The 19,959-nt window shown below is 33.6% G+C and overlaps 1 protein-coding gene across 1 annotated transcript in view; it reads right to left on the bottom strand.

The window, feature by feature from the left end:
- Positions 1-19,959, bottom strand: part of LOC149910772 (sodium/potassium-transporting ATPase subunit beta-1-like) — a 28,330-nt gene that overhangs the window by 3,030 nt on the left and 5,341 nt on the right. The window contains exons 2-5 of the mRNA XM_090116649.1: positions 5,433-5,561; positions 4,916-5,029; positions 4,463-4,563; positions 4,240-4,338 (exon numbers count right to left, since the gene is read on the bottom strand). Coding sequence (XP_089972775.1) covers positions 4,240-4,338; positions 4,463-4,563; positions 4,916-5,029; positions 5,433-5,561 — 443 coding nt within the window. The remainder of the gene's footprint in view (positions 1-4,239; positions 4,339-4,462; positions 4,564-4,915; positions 5,030-5,432; positions 5,562-19,959) is intronic.

The following is a 19,959-nucleotide window of genomic DNA, read 5'->3' as shown; positions in this document are numbered from 1 at the left end:
CAAAGTACAAGTTGCAGCTAAGAAGCTCGGAATACTTTCTAAGGTGAGGGAGTTCTTCACACCGGAACAGCTCTTAAACCTTTACAAAGCCCAGGTTCGCTCCGGTGTGGAGTACTGCTCTCATCTTTGGGCAGGTGCAGCTAAATATCAACTCAACGCTTTGGACTCCATCGAAAAACGAGCGATTAGACTCATTGCAAATGAATCCTTAACCACAGGCAAACTGCATAGTCTGGAACATCGTCGGAACGTAGCCAGTTTGGCGGTTTTTTACAGAATCTTTCACGGCGAATGTGCTGAAGAACTGCATAACCTGTTGCCAGCTTCTCCTTTTTATCATCGAGGGACTCGACGCCGGGCCGGTCTCCACCCTTATGTCATCGACATCCCACCCATACGCACTAAGCGATTCGCTTCTTCTTTTCTTATGCGTACTAGTAAGGAGTGGAACAATCTTCCGGCTTCCGTTTTTCCCAGAAACTACAATCTGGATTTATTCAAGAGAAATGTGAATAGACACTTATTAGGCAAACATGCTCCATCCTAGACCACGCTTGTCGCTTTCCATCAGGCGAAGCGATGGTCAAATGCTTGCCTAATCCTAACATAAAAAAAAAAAAAAAAAAAAATAACGCGACGCGAATTTTACTCTCAACGCGCCTAAAGAAGTTTCACTTCAAAAATTTGTGAAATTAACTTGATTTGGTGACAAATAGACAATGTGCGTATAGCTCGTGATAAAAGGCTAGAGTGTACTGATCAACTCATTTATCTAGATGCATGGGCGTAGCCACGGTGGGGCAGGGTGGGGCGCTTGCCCCACCCTGGCTCTAGCCTGGAAGGTACCTAACCAAATCTATAAAACTTAATTATCTAGGTACCGAACTTAATATCTGTTAAAAAATTCTCACTCGAAAGTTGTCAGTCGACACAAAAAGCTTGCGCTTCTATGTTGCATGATTTAAACCACCTTTAGTGACAGAAAAAGTAGTGTAGTAGGTACTGTTACTCCATTAAATAAAGCTGTTTTTATTTAGCCAAATTCGCACTAAATTTCCCATCCAATTTCACTTTTGTTTTAGGTTAAGGGTCACTTACTGACCATAAAAGCACAAAAAGCTGACAGATCCAGGTGGAGCTTCGCTCGCAATCGTAAATAAATGTTTTTGGCTGATATCTCGGAAACTATCCACTTTAAAGCAAAAAATATTTAGATTTTTTTGAAGATAGTAAAATTTTAGATCTTAGATACGTTGTAAACTTTATCGTAAAACTTTCCGTTTACGATTTATGGCCTACTAGCTTTCCGCCCGCGGCTTCGCCCGCATTTTCAAAGATAAACCCGCATAGTTCCCGTTCCCGTGGGATTTCCGGGATAAAACCTATCCTATGTGTTAATCCAAGTTACCCTCTATATGTGTGCTAAAATTCATTGTAATCGGTTCAGTAGTTTTTGCGTGAAAAGTAACAAACATCCATACAAACTTTCACATTTATAATATTAAAAGGATTTAATGATCCGGCTAATCATTTTTAGCAAGTAACTCTTTAAATATTGGATTAATCAATGAAATGCATATATCCATTTTTTAGGATTACTTTATTTGAAACTTTTTTTGTAATGCTTTTTGAGTTATTTAACGTTTAATGTTGGATTACCGGGCGAAAAATAGAAAATTTCAAGATATTTATGTTTCGTATATATTTCGTACAACTAAATAATATTGAGTAGTTATTTTATATTCGGATGCAAGAATAAAATAAAAGGAAATGAAAGGAAAATATTTAAAAAAATCTATTAAAAAAATTTCTAAGGCGATCCTCACACTGCCCCGCATCACGCTGCATGTTGCATGCCGAGTGCAGATCTGCATCATCGTGCGGGTTTTTTGCGCACTCACGCGCGTAGGTGCGTATGTAGATTCACGCACGGCGGCTCTCATTTATTCGCCGTTCTCTGTGGTGGTCGTACAATACTGAGCATCACGACGCGCGGCACTGCGGGATTCGGTGTCCTTGCGTCTCGCCCCGCACCTACGCGCGGGGATGCATGTTTCTCCGCGTGTATGCGCGTGATCCGCATGTACGCGCGTGGTTGCATTTTCAGTGTGTTAGACTGTGCGTGTTTTCTAAACAAACGGAGATACTTACAAGTAACGTTAAACACGCAGTCACGCAACATGCAGCGTGGTGCGTGGCAGTGTGATAATCGCCTATACCCGGCGCGGCCTAAGATGATCCCTATGACACTGACAGTTATTCTCAAGAGACAAACTTGTAATGGCGTCACCATTAAATTAGAAACGTATTGGAGGCGTCTAAAAATGGCATTTATTAATTTTTACGTAGCTTTATGCCATTACTTACAATGATATTCCGTTGGAATTATAACAATTCTTAACATTTACGAGAAATTATATCAATCTGACTTTACGTTTACGTCCTTCAAAACTTACATCGTTGGCATTTATCGACTAGTGCGGAAAGTATCGATAAACAAATTTCGATAATGGAAACGAGTTCACATTTTTTCCATGCTTAAGCTATAGTTCATTCTCTATTGAATGGAACAGAAGATCGCAGCATAATTAATTAATTAATTAATTACCGTTCGCGTTAATTTAATTACCTATGATAATATAAGTTTTTTAGAAAAATTAAATGGGGGATTCCATTTTCATGATAAAATAATATACACTGTGTTAAACGGGTTAAAGATTACGAGAAAATGATAAGGTGCATTTTTATGTTTTGGAAAACTTTCGTTTTACTTACCGTTTCGTTTACATAATAGATGTTAAAAATTCATTTTATAATATTTGTAAAAACATGTTTACCGACGTGGCTGAATGCAAACCACGCCTTAGCCTATAAAATAGTAAAGTATCGACACGATCCATCATACGAGCAATCACTCAGACGAACTGTCATAGGGATCATCTTAGGCCGCGCCGGGTATAAGTAAAAAAAAAATCCACTTGCATTGGAAATTTCTTGTTCGTTTTCATTACATCCGTAAAACAAACTTTTGGCCTGCCACGTCACCCGCCGAGCGGCGGCATTTCTACATTGAACGTACAACAACTCAAAAAATATGGGCACTAGAAAAAAATTCAAACAAAAGTTGTAGAGAATAATGTTATCTAAAAACTACATAAGTACATGCATTTTATTGATTAATCCAATATTTTACGAGTTTTTAGGCAAAAACGATAAACCGGTTCATTAAATAGTCCATAAACCGTAAACAGTAAGTTTTACAAAAAAGTTAACAGAATATAAAAGATGCGAAATTTGATTTTCTACAAAAAAGTCTATGTAACTTTTGCCCTAATGTGGATAGTTTTCGAGATATCGGTCAAAAATTATAAATATAGATTGCGAGCAAAGCTCCACCTGGATCATAGAGCATGTACCCCATGCTCGTTGACCTGGATCTATCAGCATTTTGTGTTTTTATGGTCAATAAGTGATATTTAACCTGAAACAAAAATGAAATTGAATCGGAAGTGCGCGGATAAATGCTTTATTTACTGAGTTATAGACCAGGGCCAATAATTTTTGAAACAAAAAAAAATCACAGTAGGATGAAACCCATTAGAAAAGGAGGGGAATGTGATAAAAATTAAGGGAAAAACAAATTACAGACAATCTGAGTTGGGGAAGTGGGAGGGGGGGGGGGGCTTCTAAGGCTAAAAAATGGTTTCTCTTTATTTCCGACAAAACTACAAGTCCTATGGAAAAAATTTCAATGGCAAAGTTGTAGGTAATAAAAAGGTCTACAACTTTTGTATTCACAATTTTTTCACATAACCTCAAAATTTAGGTGAAAAATTCAAAAAACCAAGGTTTGGGTTTTTTATTTATATATCTTTTTCAAAAAAAATTTTTCTACGATATTTGGTAAAAACTTACCATATTGTGTCCCAAATACACTGTAATTGATTTGATTGAAAATATTTATTTTTTCGCCGAATTTTCAATCGAAAATTCTGACGTCAAAATATCAGCTTTTTACAACCAGTTTGGGGGCTTTTTGTTCGTTGAAATATCTACTTTCTGATGGTGTAAAATATAATATACATTACTATAGTACATTTACTCAGAAAATGCATACAAACAGTGTGATAATAAGCTTTTAGGAGACTCCGACTCGCTCTTGGCCGGTTTTTTTTTTGCCCCACCCTGTGCCCATGGCTAGCTACGCCCATGTCTAGATGTACTAGATTATCCATTTACCTCAAGCTCTTGTAATGCCCCTATGTGTTCCTGTAAATCACTGGGCATGTCCTCGGGCAGACTGTTGACGTCGTAGTACTCTGGCTTCCAGCCGTAAATCTGAAAAGTGGGAAAATATTTATAAAAATGTATTTGTTGAATGAAATTTGATAATAAAAACTTCTTATTATGATGATAAAAGTGTATGGAATATAAGTACCATTTTATATTTTTTTAAACATACCTTATTTAATTTAATGAAAAAGCAGGGCGTGTCGGGATACCCAAAATTATCATCTGCTTTGCAGTCTTTCTTTGCTGAATACCAGTCTTCGGCTTCATAATCTGAAATGTATTAAATTTATATTTTACATCATTACTTAGGAGTAACTAATTAACCACACCTTTTAAATTTTTATTTTAGTTAAGTCTATTCCAATCTTCTTAGTTACCCCATCTATTTAAGGTATCTGAAACTTCTCACTATTTTCATAAGCTATACATATTTGTGAGCATAGTACATTCAGTAGACCAGAACAGACAATACATTAAAGTTTATGTATTACTTAGTATTAGAAGGCTGATGTTACTAATAAAATATAGATGGTACTAGTAAAAACCAGCTTCACTTGGCGTCACAGCTCACTACAACTATATTTTAACTCTAATCGCATTACAAAGTGAACCTTCAACCTACCACTAAAGAAATCCTTCAAATCATCCACAAAAACATCATAACTGGATGTGTTTGTGTTCTTGTAGCGTAGACCAAAGCCAGCAGTTGGTCTGAATGCTACGCCTGGATTCGCTCCTGAAATTTAAAATAATGTTTATTATTATTTAGTATCAGTGGTTATAATACGCTTCTAAGTTATCTTATTTCCATACCGCAAGCTTGAAATGATATCAAGTAGAGGTGTCTAAAGCGTTATCATATTATTTTACATCTGCGGTTTTCAACTTACAACCAAATATTAAAACTTGATAATATAACGAAAACTAATATCACATATACCTATAGCTATATCAACAAGGAGCCATTCAATACTAATAATTAATACAGTTATTGGTATAATACTCGGGATTGCTCAATACAATAGGTACTCGGGACTTCCTTGATATTCAAAGAATTTCAAAAATGTTAAAATGATACTATATCTTATTTAAAGCAAAAGAAAACCTATATTTGATACAGTAATGTCACTTTCACTTACCAATTAGAGAACTGTCTAGAACAAACTTAGGTTTCTTATCATCCAGGGTCAGGAACAGGACACCCATGCAGGTAGCGAACAGCACCGCCAGCACCGCGTAGAAGATCAGGTAGAACGCCAGAACTATACCTGAAAGGAGAGAAATCTAATTTGAAATTAGATATTTCGTTTTTATTCTTATATTTATTTCGACTAGTCACTCGCCCTGGTTCAAATGTAGCTTTATCGCTCAAAAATACTACTTCCTTCTGATGAAAGACTGTTTAAAAATCGCGTTTAGATCGATAAAATCGAATTGAGAAAAATAAATCCATGCGTTTATTAATATTAATGTAAAATTTAGATACTAAATACCTACGGGATACGACTACGAAGTTCCAAGGAAGCAGACCATAAATTTACATGTTAATAAATCTCAATTATCCTAGCAATTTAACAATTGTCCTGAGAATCGGCAAAAAGTCCATGCGCCAAATCGGTCAGGGAAACTGACCTAAATTTCACCTACTATGTCCCCTAGTGAGTTTAGGCACTAGGGGATACTTTTTTACTAACGAGTTAGGACATGGATACTCAAGAACGTTTATTATTAATGTCCACTTCCTGACAGGCATCATAAATTTAGTATATTCGTGTGTGAGGGGACAGGAGACCTGTAACCCTAATGTATTTAGTTATTTATCCAAAGTCCATTCGGATCTCCAATCTGTCTTTTAGGTTTCTTCATCAAGCGCTATAAATTCTAGATATGATTATTATATGTACCATAAAAATTACCTACTTCTGCGCCGTTTCATTTATAGCCTCGGCTCTTGATTAAAAAGCTCAGAATGATTTCCTTAAGTCAGTCATATTGTTTAAAATTATAGTAAATTAAATGGTGTTGTTTACATAACAGGCTATTATTTAAACTGCTGATTTAACAAGTTGATTGCAACACGTACCTATGCATAATTAGATACATATTATATTATGTCGTTATATCATAATAATTTAGAAGTAGTATTCTATAATAATTCAATGCGTGCACTTTATGAATAAAACAATGCTCTGCCAGTGCCATGCACCTTTGTTCGTTCATCACGTAAAAGCGACTTGAGGGAATTCGTTTCAAGTCAGTGTTTATTGAAAAACTGTATTAATTACTATCGTAAAGTTACATAAAAAATACATAAGTTTAATTTGATGAAACTAATTGACCCATTGATAGACCTAACTAAGATAATAATATACGAAATCTCAGGATTACGCTTGCATCGAGAAGCCCAGCATATAATAATGTACCATGTAATGTTATGGGATACCTAGTTCAAAATTTTGAAACATTTCTATAGTATATCTAGTCAAATTGCATATCCACTAGAAAAGTTAGAAATAGCTTTCCTGGACACTAAAGCTGCTGCCTACTATGTCTTATGAAGAATCTTCTTCTAATCATGGCAAATATTTTAATGCTCTCGCCTCTCCTACTATCGCCTGTTAAGATTAACCATGACCTCAAAATTTACAATAATCTGTGACTAATTATGTACCCATGAAAGGTACACTAACCCTAAAACTTTCAACAATCAGGTCAGTTCCGATATTTACAGTAAGGTATTGCGTCTGCGCTATTTCTGTTCCATGTGACGTCACGGCGACTGTCATTCGGCTATATAAATGTGATATACAGAACAAATTTATGTCTAATGTGCACTACAATATATGGCATAAGGAAATGAGTGCAAATTGAAATCTAGATTTTGGTTGTAATCGTGTGATAAAATTGTACCTATAGGTAGGTACCTACTTGAGGAACACCATTCCACCTAGCCAGGAGGAATTCTATAGCTCAGTAGTTAATAATGATTGCAATGAAATACAATATTACATGACTGCTTTGGAAAAGCACAGCACTACCTATCATCTACTGGCCACGTAGTAATTAACGGTTCACAAATTCTTGGGAAAAATTCATCGTAAAAAGTTGTCCATACTAGACTAGATGTTAGAATTGATTTACCCTCATCGTCCACATATTCACAACCAAACTCAACATTATTAATCGTGCCTGCTTCACTTAAACTCAAAATAAACAAAATCACCGAAAGCGTGAGAGCTAAAATCTTAAATACACGTATTTGCGCATATTGAATGCCTCACCCTTCCATGCTCGAAAGACCACAAAAGAACAAGTCCTTGAATGTATAGGAGTGGTAAAGGCTGGTTATTCAAATGGTAATCAGATATTCAATGGTGAGGGTCATGTATTGACTGTGCCGAATAAATTGCGAACATTTATAATGGATAAAGGATAAATAATGAATATTTAAAGCAGTTTGACGATTCTGAACCTGAAACTAGGTTTTATAGAATACGAACCACATGATGAAAATCTAATTCAGTCGGCTGTTAATTAATTTAACTGTTATTAATGAATATGTTAAGAACATTATAATATATTACCTAACATATATAAAATAGTGTCATTGAAAACCAAGCTAATAAAAAACTGCGGACATCCCGAAAGCTTATCGTCCATCTCTAATTACAGATCTCATTTTCTTCAACTATACCTACTATGTAATATATAATTATGTACGTAGTGATTGTATGGGCAGAGAGCACTATGGGACTTCATCTAGTGAATCTTTAGTGAATCATCTTTCAGGTATAGATAATAGTTATGAGTATTTACAGAAACTGGAAACGTTTAAATTGTCAATAACATGCTTTACGATGCCAGCAGCATCAATAGAATGGTTCTAAGTGACATATCACACTAGCGGATTGCGAGCGGTTTCAAAGCGGAGCGGGTGCGCAACGAATACGTTGCGGGCGCGCAACGAACACGCCGCGGTTGCGCAGCGAATTCGTTGCGGACGCGTCATTTTGTATACTCTCGCACAAAAGCCAGCCCTTCCGCCTTGCCTAACTTCCATTCAATATTTCCATCGTTTCTGTAGCACTCAATTTTTTAACCGTACTGTGGAAATGCACTTACTTAACAGTTAACTAAAGATGTAATAACAACTGGAGTTGTTAAAAAAAGGTGCTATAAAATTGAATTACTAGGACTTTTAGAATGTACCATACATTCCAAAAGTATGTAACGACTGACCAGTATAATCTCTCCCATAGCAACGTATGTTATAAAGAGATTTTGTGAACCTAATTATGAGCAAAGTGATAGTGAGTTGCTGGTTGCTTGATAAAATTTTCTATTCACTGCTATTTATCTAATAATAAGATAGCCCTGTTTTAGTTAAGGAGCTTTAACATTTATTTCACTAATGAACTTTCTTAATGAGCAATTAAGTTATCTGATTGCATTTCGACCAAGATTTAATAGATAAAACAATACCCTAAACATTAACATGTTATGAAACTCGTAAAAAATAATGATCTCATAATTATTATACTATCACAAGTTATAAGTAACAACCAGCACGGATTCCATTTTGTTAATGAGTGTACATGACTGCGACGTAAACGTTGCGCATCTGCCACGCGTCCGCAACGAATTCGCTGCGCAACCGCAACGTATTCGTTGCGCACCCGCTCCGCTTTGAAACCGCTCGCAATCCGCTAGTGTGATATGTCACTAACTGAAAATTTGGCAGAGGAATATATAACATACCTACTGATTTATATTGGCTCGAATTAACATAAATATTAAATACACATGTTGATGCTTTTATCGTAGTATCAAATAATTTAGTACCAACTGACCTGAAACAATATTGCTATTTCACATTCGAGCCATTTGAAATCTTTACTAATATTATAAAGCTGAAGAGTTTGTTTGTTTGTTTGAACGCGCTAATCTCAGGAACTACTGGTCCATTTTGAAAAATTCTTTCGGTGTGAGATAGCCCATGTATCGAGGAAGGCTATAGGCTATATATCATCACGCTAAGACTAACAGGAGCGGAGAAATGCGGATGAAACCGCGGAGCATAGCTAGTAAAAAATAAAGCTACAAAGCCCTAAAAATTAAAATTGAATTATGTCTGATTGCTGATTATACCTGACTAGAAGTGATTTGAATAATCAATGTAAGTAATATTCCACCGACTTAATTAATTGTAAACTGTTTTTTGGAGTTCAAAAATGTTATAAAGAATGTTTATAAATCGTAAAGCATTTGGTGAGTTGATTTCACCGTTTATAAAGGGCGTAACGATTAGGTATGAGTTATTTTAATATTGAAGGTCTTCGTATACGTAATCTACATAATTTTCCATTTCCTTGACCTAATAGATTGCGATTCTATAGCAAGGGTTCGCTTCCAAGTGAAGGTATTAAGAAAAGTAAATTGATTAGTATTAAAATACCAAACACACAAGGCGCTTATTTTAAAACAGAAACTTTACTCGATCGAACATTGGGCCGATTTTTCAATGCTTGGATAAACCTTATCCGTCCAATTAAGTACCTATTACACGATGATATTAAAATGTCACGTAAACTGTCAAATACGGGCAATTAGAATACGTTTTTAAAATGGTAGTTTTATACATTTTTCGACGAATAAGTTTTGTCCAAGCATTGAAAAATCGGCCCTAAAAATGCATTATATTATCAGAAGTATTTTTAAATCTTACTAGCTTTCCGCCCACGACTTCGCTTACATGCACATCAGTCATTATCACAGGAAGACGGTATAATTCCGCAATTTACTTCAGGTAATTTGAGAAAAATTAGTGGGCATATAGACATTAGTGTAGTGTAGTCAGAGATCATAATCTCTGGTCTTCAACTATCTCGATGCCAACGTTGTTCCGGCAAACGTTGTTTTGGCTTACTCTTATCACTGAGACCAGGGATATGAAAAAGATGTTGACCGCATTCAGACACGATATGCACGCAAAATTTCATGAGAATCGGTCAAGCCCATAGAGATCTAGATCATCTAGAGAGATGCCAATCGCTTGCGCTGAGTACGAAACCGTGTCTCATAAAAAATTTACGCACACAACTGCAGTAAACAAAATCAAAACAATACTTCGCGTTGGGTGCGTGTCATCACACAAAAGTATGAGAGCGACTATTCGTTCGCACACTAGATTGTAAGTGACGTACGTATACAGCACCGCTACAGTTTGTTCTCTTTTTGTACATATTGCTGCGACACCGGCCCCGCCCCCTAACCATATCTCCCTTTAGTTTCTGTGATCTGTGGTCAAGCCGTTTGGGAGGATTTTAACTACTTACAGATACCACATGTTTCGAAATGAAAATTTGTATAAAAATTATTAATTGCTCCAAAAGTTAAGTTATACCCGATGTTATGATGACAATTATAATCAAAACAAACATACGTGCCAATTACCTCAGTTTTGTAAACATTAAACGTAGATATAATAAAATATAACCTTTTAATCTTTGTTGTTACTATTGGGATTATGGATAGTGGTGTGATTAATTTTAGTAAATAATTCAAGCACTTTGTTGTAGGAAGATAGTCACTTTATTTATCTTCAAATAGAGTATCGAAGGTATGTCTTAACAGTCTGAAGGATACGAGTGAACTACACACAAAGAGCTATTTAACTCAACTATTTTAGGGTCTATATAACACTCAAAATTATACCTTTATTTATGACCCTCTTCGAGTATTTCTTACCCGTACTTCTAGGAATCTATACAATAAATATTCACAAGGTTTAACATGTGTTACCAAGCGTTGAGTGTATACAGGACTCACAATAGGTTTACCAAATGTGCATGATAAGAAAAAAAAGGTCGTTGCAATAAATCACACGTATAGTGTAAGAAACGTAATTGCTTTTTAAGAGAGAAACTTTTGTAAATGAAATCAATATTTCAACACGCCCCCTCAAAAGTTAATCTCTTTTCCAAGTTACAATTTTAATTGCAATTACATATTAATACATATACAATTATATTAATACATCATGATAACCAAAATTCTAAAGTTGAATACAATACTCTTAATACTGATCGACATACCTTCCGCTTACTCTTTGTCTGGGACGGTTGTTACTAACCGTATACATAGTGATCCGACATTTGTCTTCACGATAAGGGAAACCCAGGAAAACCTTATCAGATCATTAAAAATATATAAGTTTACATCAAGATACAACTTATTTACTAATCAATCTTCTGATGCCATTTTCGCTCTTAACTCCAGGAACCTCCCTGGTAGTGGCTTTGTCAGCATGTCTGCAATTTGAACACCTGTTGACATATGTTTAATAATTTTAGTATTATTTCTCATATTGATCCCAAAGGAATTAATATTTGATGTCAATATGTTTGGATCTAATAAGGCTTGTTGGATTGTTAGCTAGTACATCCATTTTACTATTCATATATATTAAGATAGGTTCTTTAGTTTTCAGGTTTATACCTGCTGCTAAAGTTTTTTTTTTTTTTCAACCATATTGCATTTAACAGCTTCATACAGAGCCATATATTCAGCTTCTGTAGAAGAACCTGCCTTATTGTACTCCAACATATTGTACATCAATCATACAACTAGAAGAAGTAACCCGTTGTACTTTTCTTTTTAAATACTAACTCGAATCAATTATCTTATCAATTTGTCTAATTAGAATCAAGTATCTTATCAATTTGTTCTTATATGTTTCCTTTACATATTTAATTTTAATCTACTTGTTTTTAAACATTACCGAGTTCTTGTTTATTTTCATTCACATGTCTGCTTATAGTTAAAGTCAGATCATTGTACATGAAATTAAATACATTAGATTTCCAATAAGAATTCGAAATGGAATACCGTCATTCTCATTGGATTCCATTGCCTCAAAATCTAAATTGAATTTTATGTAAGAAGATTTTGATCACCCATTGTACTAAGTTTATTTCATACGGTTTTAATATTTACTTATGTGCTTTGATCTAGTGTTACGACATTATTTTGTCTCGTGATTCTAAAGCTTAATAAGAATTTAACCTCCTTTTAAATCACCCATTTTAAATTAATTCATTAAATTCTGCATCGTTTTTCAACAATAGTCACTCACTATAATCACTAGATCGTCCACATTTAATTCAGTATAAATATTATTAGAGATATCTCATCTATTCAGTATGTACATTAGGGTGGAGTGATAATGTATGGAAGAAATTTTTTTTTGTTTTTTTCAAACGGCATAGCGACAGAAAGGTGCCTTTTAATGAGTGAATTCAGCATACAAAATATTGTTTACCTGTCTTGATGTTTTGAGGTGCCCCAACCCAATTGAAAATTAGAAAAATATGATTTTTTCGCAAACTTTGATTTCTTTTTTAATCACAGTATTTTTATGGCCCTCAAGTCTATTATATAACAAACTTCTTTGTGATACACTAAATAATAGTCTGATTAGTTGTTTTAACGTATTTCATTAATGAAAATGATATTATAGAGGAATGAAAATATCAGAAATAAGTAATTATTTAGTACTAGCTGCGCTCGCGGTTGCCTCGCGGTTTCACCCGCGTGGCTCCGCTCCTGTTAATCTAAGCGTAATGAAATATAACCTATAGCCTTCCTCGATAAATGGGTTATCTAACACCGAAAGAACTTTTCAAATCGGACCAGTAGTTCTGGAGATTAACGCGTTCAAACAAACAATATCTTCAGCTTTATAATATTAGTATAGATTATAATATTAGTATAGATAACGCTGTTTTTTTTTTTCAAAATTAGGCATTAGCAGTCGTGATACTGATGCTCTTGCCATTATAAAATCATTTTGTTTACTTTTTCAGCAAACTGCACTTGAAGCTTATGTCACCAATTTGATAATATGCTTTACGGCCTGGGCAAGGCATAGAAAATCTTTGATATTCTGAAACTTAGTCAAACCGCTTTTCACGATGTCTTTTAAGGTTTCTTCAGATAAATTAGAAGTCAGAGGCTCAGTTTTCTTACATTCTTGCCACATAGTTAAGTCGGTATAATCTTTTGAGCAAGTACAAGAGAGTTATAAAAAAATGCATTTGCAACTTCAAATATCAAATAACCTTTGGTACCGAGTGACAAAATACTTCAGTTATCTTTTCTTGTTCTTTTTTGTTAGTTTGTCGGTCTTGATAAGGTTTTAATAAGCGTCTATATTCATCGAATACGGTGTGTCGAATAAGTTGTAGTACCTACTCTATTCAAGCTAATAGTGGGAAGCGATGCTTTTCGCCACACATCAAACATTTCCGTAGCTAATCTTTCGGATAAATCAGGAATTTTGTTATTTTATCAGGTTTAAATTCATATCTAATAAATAAGTAATAGTTTCTTAGCATCAGTACAAGTTGGTAATTGAGACACTGGGTACTTCTCTGGCAAACAAAATGCAGGACAACATGTCGTTTGTCGTATTTTGACTTGCAACACTTTACTGTAACAAAGCGAAATTATAGATAGAACTCACATCAAAAATATTAAATTATGATCTTAATTGTATTTACGTGTAAAATGTAATTAAGAAATATTACGAACATTAGTGTTATTTCCTTAACGGCACTGTTTAAAATCAACGTTTCCTACAATAAAGGTCGGCGCAAACGGGCCACCGACCAGAGCCACTGGTAGCCAGCGATAGCCACTTTTTTATATATTGAAATATTATGTATTCTGTGTCTTCCTGTTGGCAACCAACGAGATAACACAGAATCTGATTTAGCGTTAATTTGTCAAAATTAAACTTTAATGATTTTCGACTAAATTTTTTGAATTTCTGAAAGTTCATGATGTTGGGGGCACCTCTAAATGTATCATCTGCAAATTATAATTTTGCATGTGTATTTATGAGCAATAATGACATCTTTTTACAGGTATGCCAAAACGAAAATGAAAAAAAATATTTTTCACTCCACCCTAATGTACATGAATCGATCCTTAAAATCATTTGTAAAACCTTTTTCTAATAGTCTTTTCAAATATTTCAATCCAACATCTGGCAACCTTTTAAGCAATATGCTACCTAATGCTTTGTTTAATTTACAATCGGGGTTCACAAGTGTTTTCACTTTTCACACCCTCAAGTATTTTAATATACTGTACGATTAACTGACCACTTAAAATGCAGTTTAATCAATCTGGTAAACTAACAAGCCATGCTGCTGTTAAAAGACTTAAGTTCAAAATTGTTGCAACCGATATTTTTACTAATACCTCTAGCAACTAAACGGGCTTTACACTTTTATGGATTTCCGAACTCATCGTACTTTATAATATCCATTTTCATTATATACAATATTTGTACTACTTGGTTTTGATACCTAAGTCCAAGCTTTTTATTTACAAATAAAGAATATAGTTCATCATTAATTGCATTTTTCATTGTTTAGCATCATTCCTATTTTAAATTATCTCATGTGAATTAGGAGTAAATATACAATGTATTATGCGCACAGTAAATAATGAAACGGCTAATAATCATCTTCATTAGATGAAGTTTGGCTTTTAATATCTATCTGATATATCGGTTTCATTGTCAATACTAATTGTCTGTGTCATTAAATTTTAGGCACTGTATTGTTTGTATTTTCAATACTTTGATAGCCTTCTGCCTTATTATTTTATTGATGACTAGCTACTGAGTTTAACGCAAAGTTATTGACTACAGTTTTTCGTCTAGGTACTGAGTTTAACGTATAGCTGCTATTTACTTCCAGTTTTCACCAACTGAGCTTATCACATAGCTATTCATTCAGTTTTCACCAACTGAGCTTATCACATAGCTATTCATTCAGTTTTCACCAACTGAGCTTAACACATAGCTATTCATTCAGTTTTCACTAACTGAGCTTAACACATAGCTATTCATTCAGTTTTCACTAACTGAGCTTAACACATAGCTATTCATTCAGTTTTCACTAACTGAGCTTAACACATAGCTATTCATTCAGTTTTCACCAACTGAGATTAACACATAGCTATTCATTCAGTTTTCACTAACTGAGCTTAACACATAGCTATTCATTCAGTTTTCCCAACTGAGATTAACACATAGCTATTCATTCAGTTTTCACTAACTGAGCTTAACACATAGCTATTCATTCAGTTTTCACTAACTGAGATTAACACATAGCTATTCATTCAGTTTTCACCAACTGAGATTAACATAATATAGCTATTCATTCAGTTTCAACCAACTGAGATTAACCCATATAGCTATTTTTAACTGAATATATAAGGTTGTCAACTGAGTTTAACGAATCGTTAGGGACTTCAGTATTTAAACCTGAATCAACCTCGTCTCCCTTTGCCTTTGATTTAAATTTACATCTCTTTCAACCACATATTTATTACTCTCCACTTTATACGCTCTATACCCATTTTACCTTTGATGACTTTTCATCAAATTTGTTTTACTGGTTTCAACATACGGCTGATTCGAAAACCTAAAGGTATTTTAAATATGGAGTTCGTGGCAATGTGAGATGATAACTGATACCTTTATCTACCTTTTAAGTAGTAAGATAAATTCTCTTTAACATGATCAGTAAATAGGTTTACAATACATCAGATTTATTTCTCATAAAATATGTTACACTCTTATGAGTGAATTCATCATTAAACATTACAAAATAATTTTATTATTATTTATTCATTTCTTTTAATCATGAGAACCATAAACATCTGATTTCAACATTATTTTATTAAATGACATTTACACTTGTTTATTGTTTATACAAGCTTCACACAAACAGGTAATCTACCTTTTCATTTAATGTCATCTATTAGCTACTAGATAATTTAACTTTATCAAACTTCTAATAGATAATTTAAAATTTATCTTTTCTTATTTGACCTCGTCACTGATGCTAATATTTTTATTCGGAATTAGAATCTTTATTTTAATAATTAATAAAGTTTAACTTACCGAAAATTCCAGAATAGATATATTGTATTTCGGCTTACCAGTCATTGCCGTCTTACCATTCCACCTCACTGTCAGCTGTCTTACTAACTGCTAAAAGGATATTTCACTTCCTTCATTTGTTAACTGAAAATTTCCAGCCATAAATGCAAAGCTGTCTTCAATCACTGGCTCAGCTTGAATGGTTTGAATTGTCCTTTGTCTTTCTGTACTTGGTTTGGACTTAAAGCGTTTCGAGAAGTTACGACATTCATTTTTATAATGTCCTCTTTTTCCACAATTGTGACACTTAATGTGCCCTTTATAATTTATACCATTTTGTTTCGGCTTGACGATTCCACGACGTATTTTCGATGATTTTCTAAGCTCCTTATTATTTCGTTTTCTTTCATTAGTTTTCTGTTCAACATGTAGAACCATTTTACTTGTGTCAAGACTTTCATTAACAAGTTTAACTTCATGATCTAATAATCTTGTTTTCACGAAACTTAACGTGATGTTGTCTTCTGACAAAGTCTCGATGGCTGTTATAACACCATTGTAAGAAGGTGGTAAAGTAAGCAATAGTTGAGTCACTTTATCAACCTCTGAGATAGTCGCACCGGCTGATGCTAACTCCGATATCAAAGAATCGAACATCATAAAATGTTTACACAAATCTGTGTCTTCTTCCAACTTCAAATTAAATAATTTCTTCCGAGCTCCAATTTGTTTTGCTACACTTTTTCTTTCGAAGATATTGTTTAGTACATCAAAAATTTGTTTTGTCGACGATTCTGGTTTCACGTAACTTAAATACGAATCGGACAAATATTCAATTAACACATTCTTTGCGGTTGACTCCGATTTCTTCCACTTGCTGTCAGGATTCGCTGGTGCTGGTTTATCGATTACATGAATCACTTCAAGTTCATTTAAGAGACTGCGGATTCTGAACTTCCATATATTATAATTTTCACCGTTGAAAGGTTGGATGTTTCTTTTAGATTTTATAGTTTCCATATTGTTTATAAAATCTTTATCTTCACTCTGAATGTTTTACTTACGATACATTCACTAATTTTCAATTGCACTTTGAAATTTTAATTTTCTTCCTCTCAATAAAATTTGTATTTAAATTAATCAACAACGTAGCCTGGGCCCATAACCTATTGGGATTATGGATAGTGGTGTGATTAATTTTAGTAAATAATTCAAGCACTTTGTTGTAGGAAGATAGTCACTTTATTTATCTTCAAATAGAGTATCGAAGGTATGTCTTAACAGTCTGAAGGATACGAGTGAACTACACACAAAGAGCTATTTAACTCAACTATTTTAGGGTCTATATAACACTCAAAATTATACCTTTATTTATGACCCTCTTCGAGTATTTCTTACCCGTACTTCTAGGAATCTATACAATAAATATTCACAAGGTTTAACATGTGTTACCAAGCGTTGAGTGTATACAGGACTCACAATAGTTACAATTTAAACGTTTGGAAAAAATATACCTACTTAATATGAATTACGGTGTAATTTTCATCAGTTTAAAAATGTCACAAAAATACTATATTCCGCTTATCAAAGCTTAAAATATTCAATTAAATTTAACGACATACCTATTATATGCCTATACATTATGATAAATATAATGTATAGGCATATTATAGGTATATACTATATATGCTGATATGCATAAATGAACTAGTATATGTGTCGTGGCCATATCGTAGATTTACTCATTTCATGAAATGATCGATCATTTCATGAAATGGTCGCATTTCATGAAATGGTTGAATGTCTATTGGCCACATCATGATGTGGTTTGAGCAGATCAATGATAAGAAATCGTTTCTCGATATGGCCAACTAAACGCGCGGTTTTTTCATGAAATGATCAAAATTATTTGATCATATCGTAAAATAGTTACATTAATTATTATTGGTAGAGGCTCTGCAAGCGCTGTGTTTATGTGATAAGAAGGCGGCCGCTAGCGAAAATTTAATTATTCTCAGTTAAAAACTTCATAATTCGTTTAATTACAATATGAAAAAAGTCATAGCAAAGAATTTAGAAATAGAAAGTGTAATTTACGACGAAGAGGTTCGAGTACTATGGAAAATGCGGATATGTTATATTGAAGAATAAATGCGTCTAAAATCCTATACATAACTATATATTTATATATCCTACTATGTTATTATAATAATTGTTTTATTATTTAAAAAGCGATTCGCTTCTGCGTTGTTTTAACAAAGTCTAACCTAACCTAACCTGTTTTCTATTGCAAAAACCATTCGCTTCTGGCATTCGCAGGCCGCTGCCGCGGCTCTAACTTAAATGACAATAAACAAGTTCTTAAAATATTCTGAATTTTTTAATATTTTATGGACTATCTATATTTTATACGATCTGGCCAAATGTGGATGATCAAATCGTGAAACATTGATGATTTAACGATCTGATCAAACTATGTTGGCCATTTCATGAAATGCGACCATTTCGTGAAATGATCAATCATTTCATGAAATGAGCAAATCTACGATATGGCCACGACATATGCATAATGCAATGCTAATTTATTAAAACAACGTTATTGTACAAACGTAGGAAGTTATGCACACATACTTTATAACTATGACAATATTTGCACTTGGTATCTATTTAATTGAACTAGATAGTGTAAAAAACAGAATAAGGTTTCTTCACCTTAATTGATAGTGAATTTTTAACTTTATAAACTGAAAAGAAGTCGCTATAAATAAGGTCATTTTGGTCTAAGGAGTCTTAGGTCTTAGGAGATCTTAGAAGTCTTCACTTGGAAGAATACCACTGAGCATCATCAGCCTTCCAGTTTATTTACCCTCAGTGAAATAGAACGAATCTCTATATCTGTCACAGAATTGATTAAAAAGTTTTTAACTAAGTAAGGTAAACAATCTGACCCACGTATTTATTACTTCAGTAGACAAAGTTAATCAAACCAAAATAAAACTAAACGAACTTAAACATTCCTCTAAAGTTATTCCCTTACACTGTACCTATATAACATTTCTGTCTACAAATAGAAATTCACAACAAATAATTACGTAAGTTTCACAATTCCAGAAACTACAGCCCTATATAGATTGTGTTAGAAGCACAGCCATTGTTTTCATAAACAATCTGCTTGTATAGGAGTAATGCAAGCATATTATCATAATATTTGAGTATCGTATTAAATCGTTTAAATATTTGATGTCGTTTGTGTAATACGAGTGTTGTGTATCTGGGCAAGGTAATCTGTTTATTTTGAACTAGTAACAACTAACAGATAATTACAGACTTGATCTGAAACAGAGGCTCTGAAAAACCACGAAAGGTTCTCAATTAGCAGTCTTTTTTATGGTTCACTTTTGGGCTTTATTTTTGGGCAACTTCAAATGTCCACTATTGTGGAATTAAATGTTTATATCTATATTATTATGTTTTACTGTAGAATTTCTAAGTTGTATTTGTATTTTGCAATATAATTTCAAAACATATTAGTCAAAGTTGGCTAAAATTGCTTCGCAATTTGTACAGGCCTCAGTTTACATGTCATGATCTAATTTATGTATGTAGGGGTTTGTGCAACCTTTCGAAAATTATTAGATTATTTATCTAACTCTTTATTATGCGGTCAACATAAAAAAGTTACTCTAAAAGAAGATATAGCACAGAAG

This window comes from Colias eurytheme, chromosome 2 (assembly GCF_061535395.1).
Source record: "Colias eurytheme isolate Ceu_HAF_F1 chromosome 2, ilColEury1 Martin Lab GWU primary, whole genome shotgun sequence".
Classification (NCBI taxonomy): domain Eukaryota; kingdom Metazoa; phylum Arthropoda; class Insecta; order Lepidoptera; family Pieridae; genus Colias; species Colias eurytheme.
Note: the sequence above shows the minus strand (reverse complement) of the source record. Positions and strands in the feature narration are given on the sequence as shown.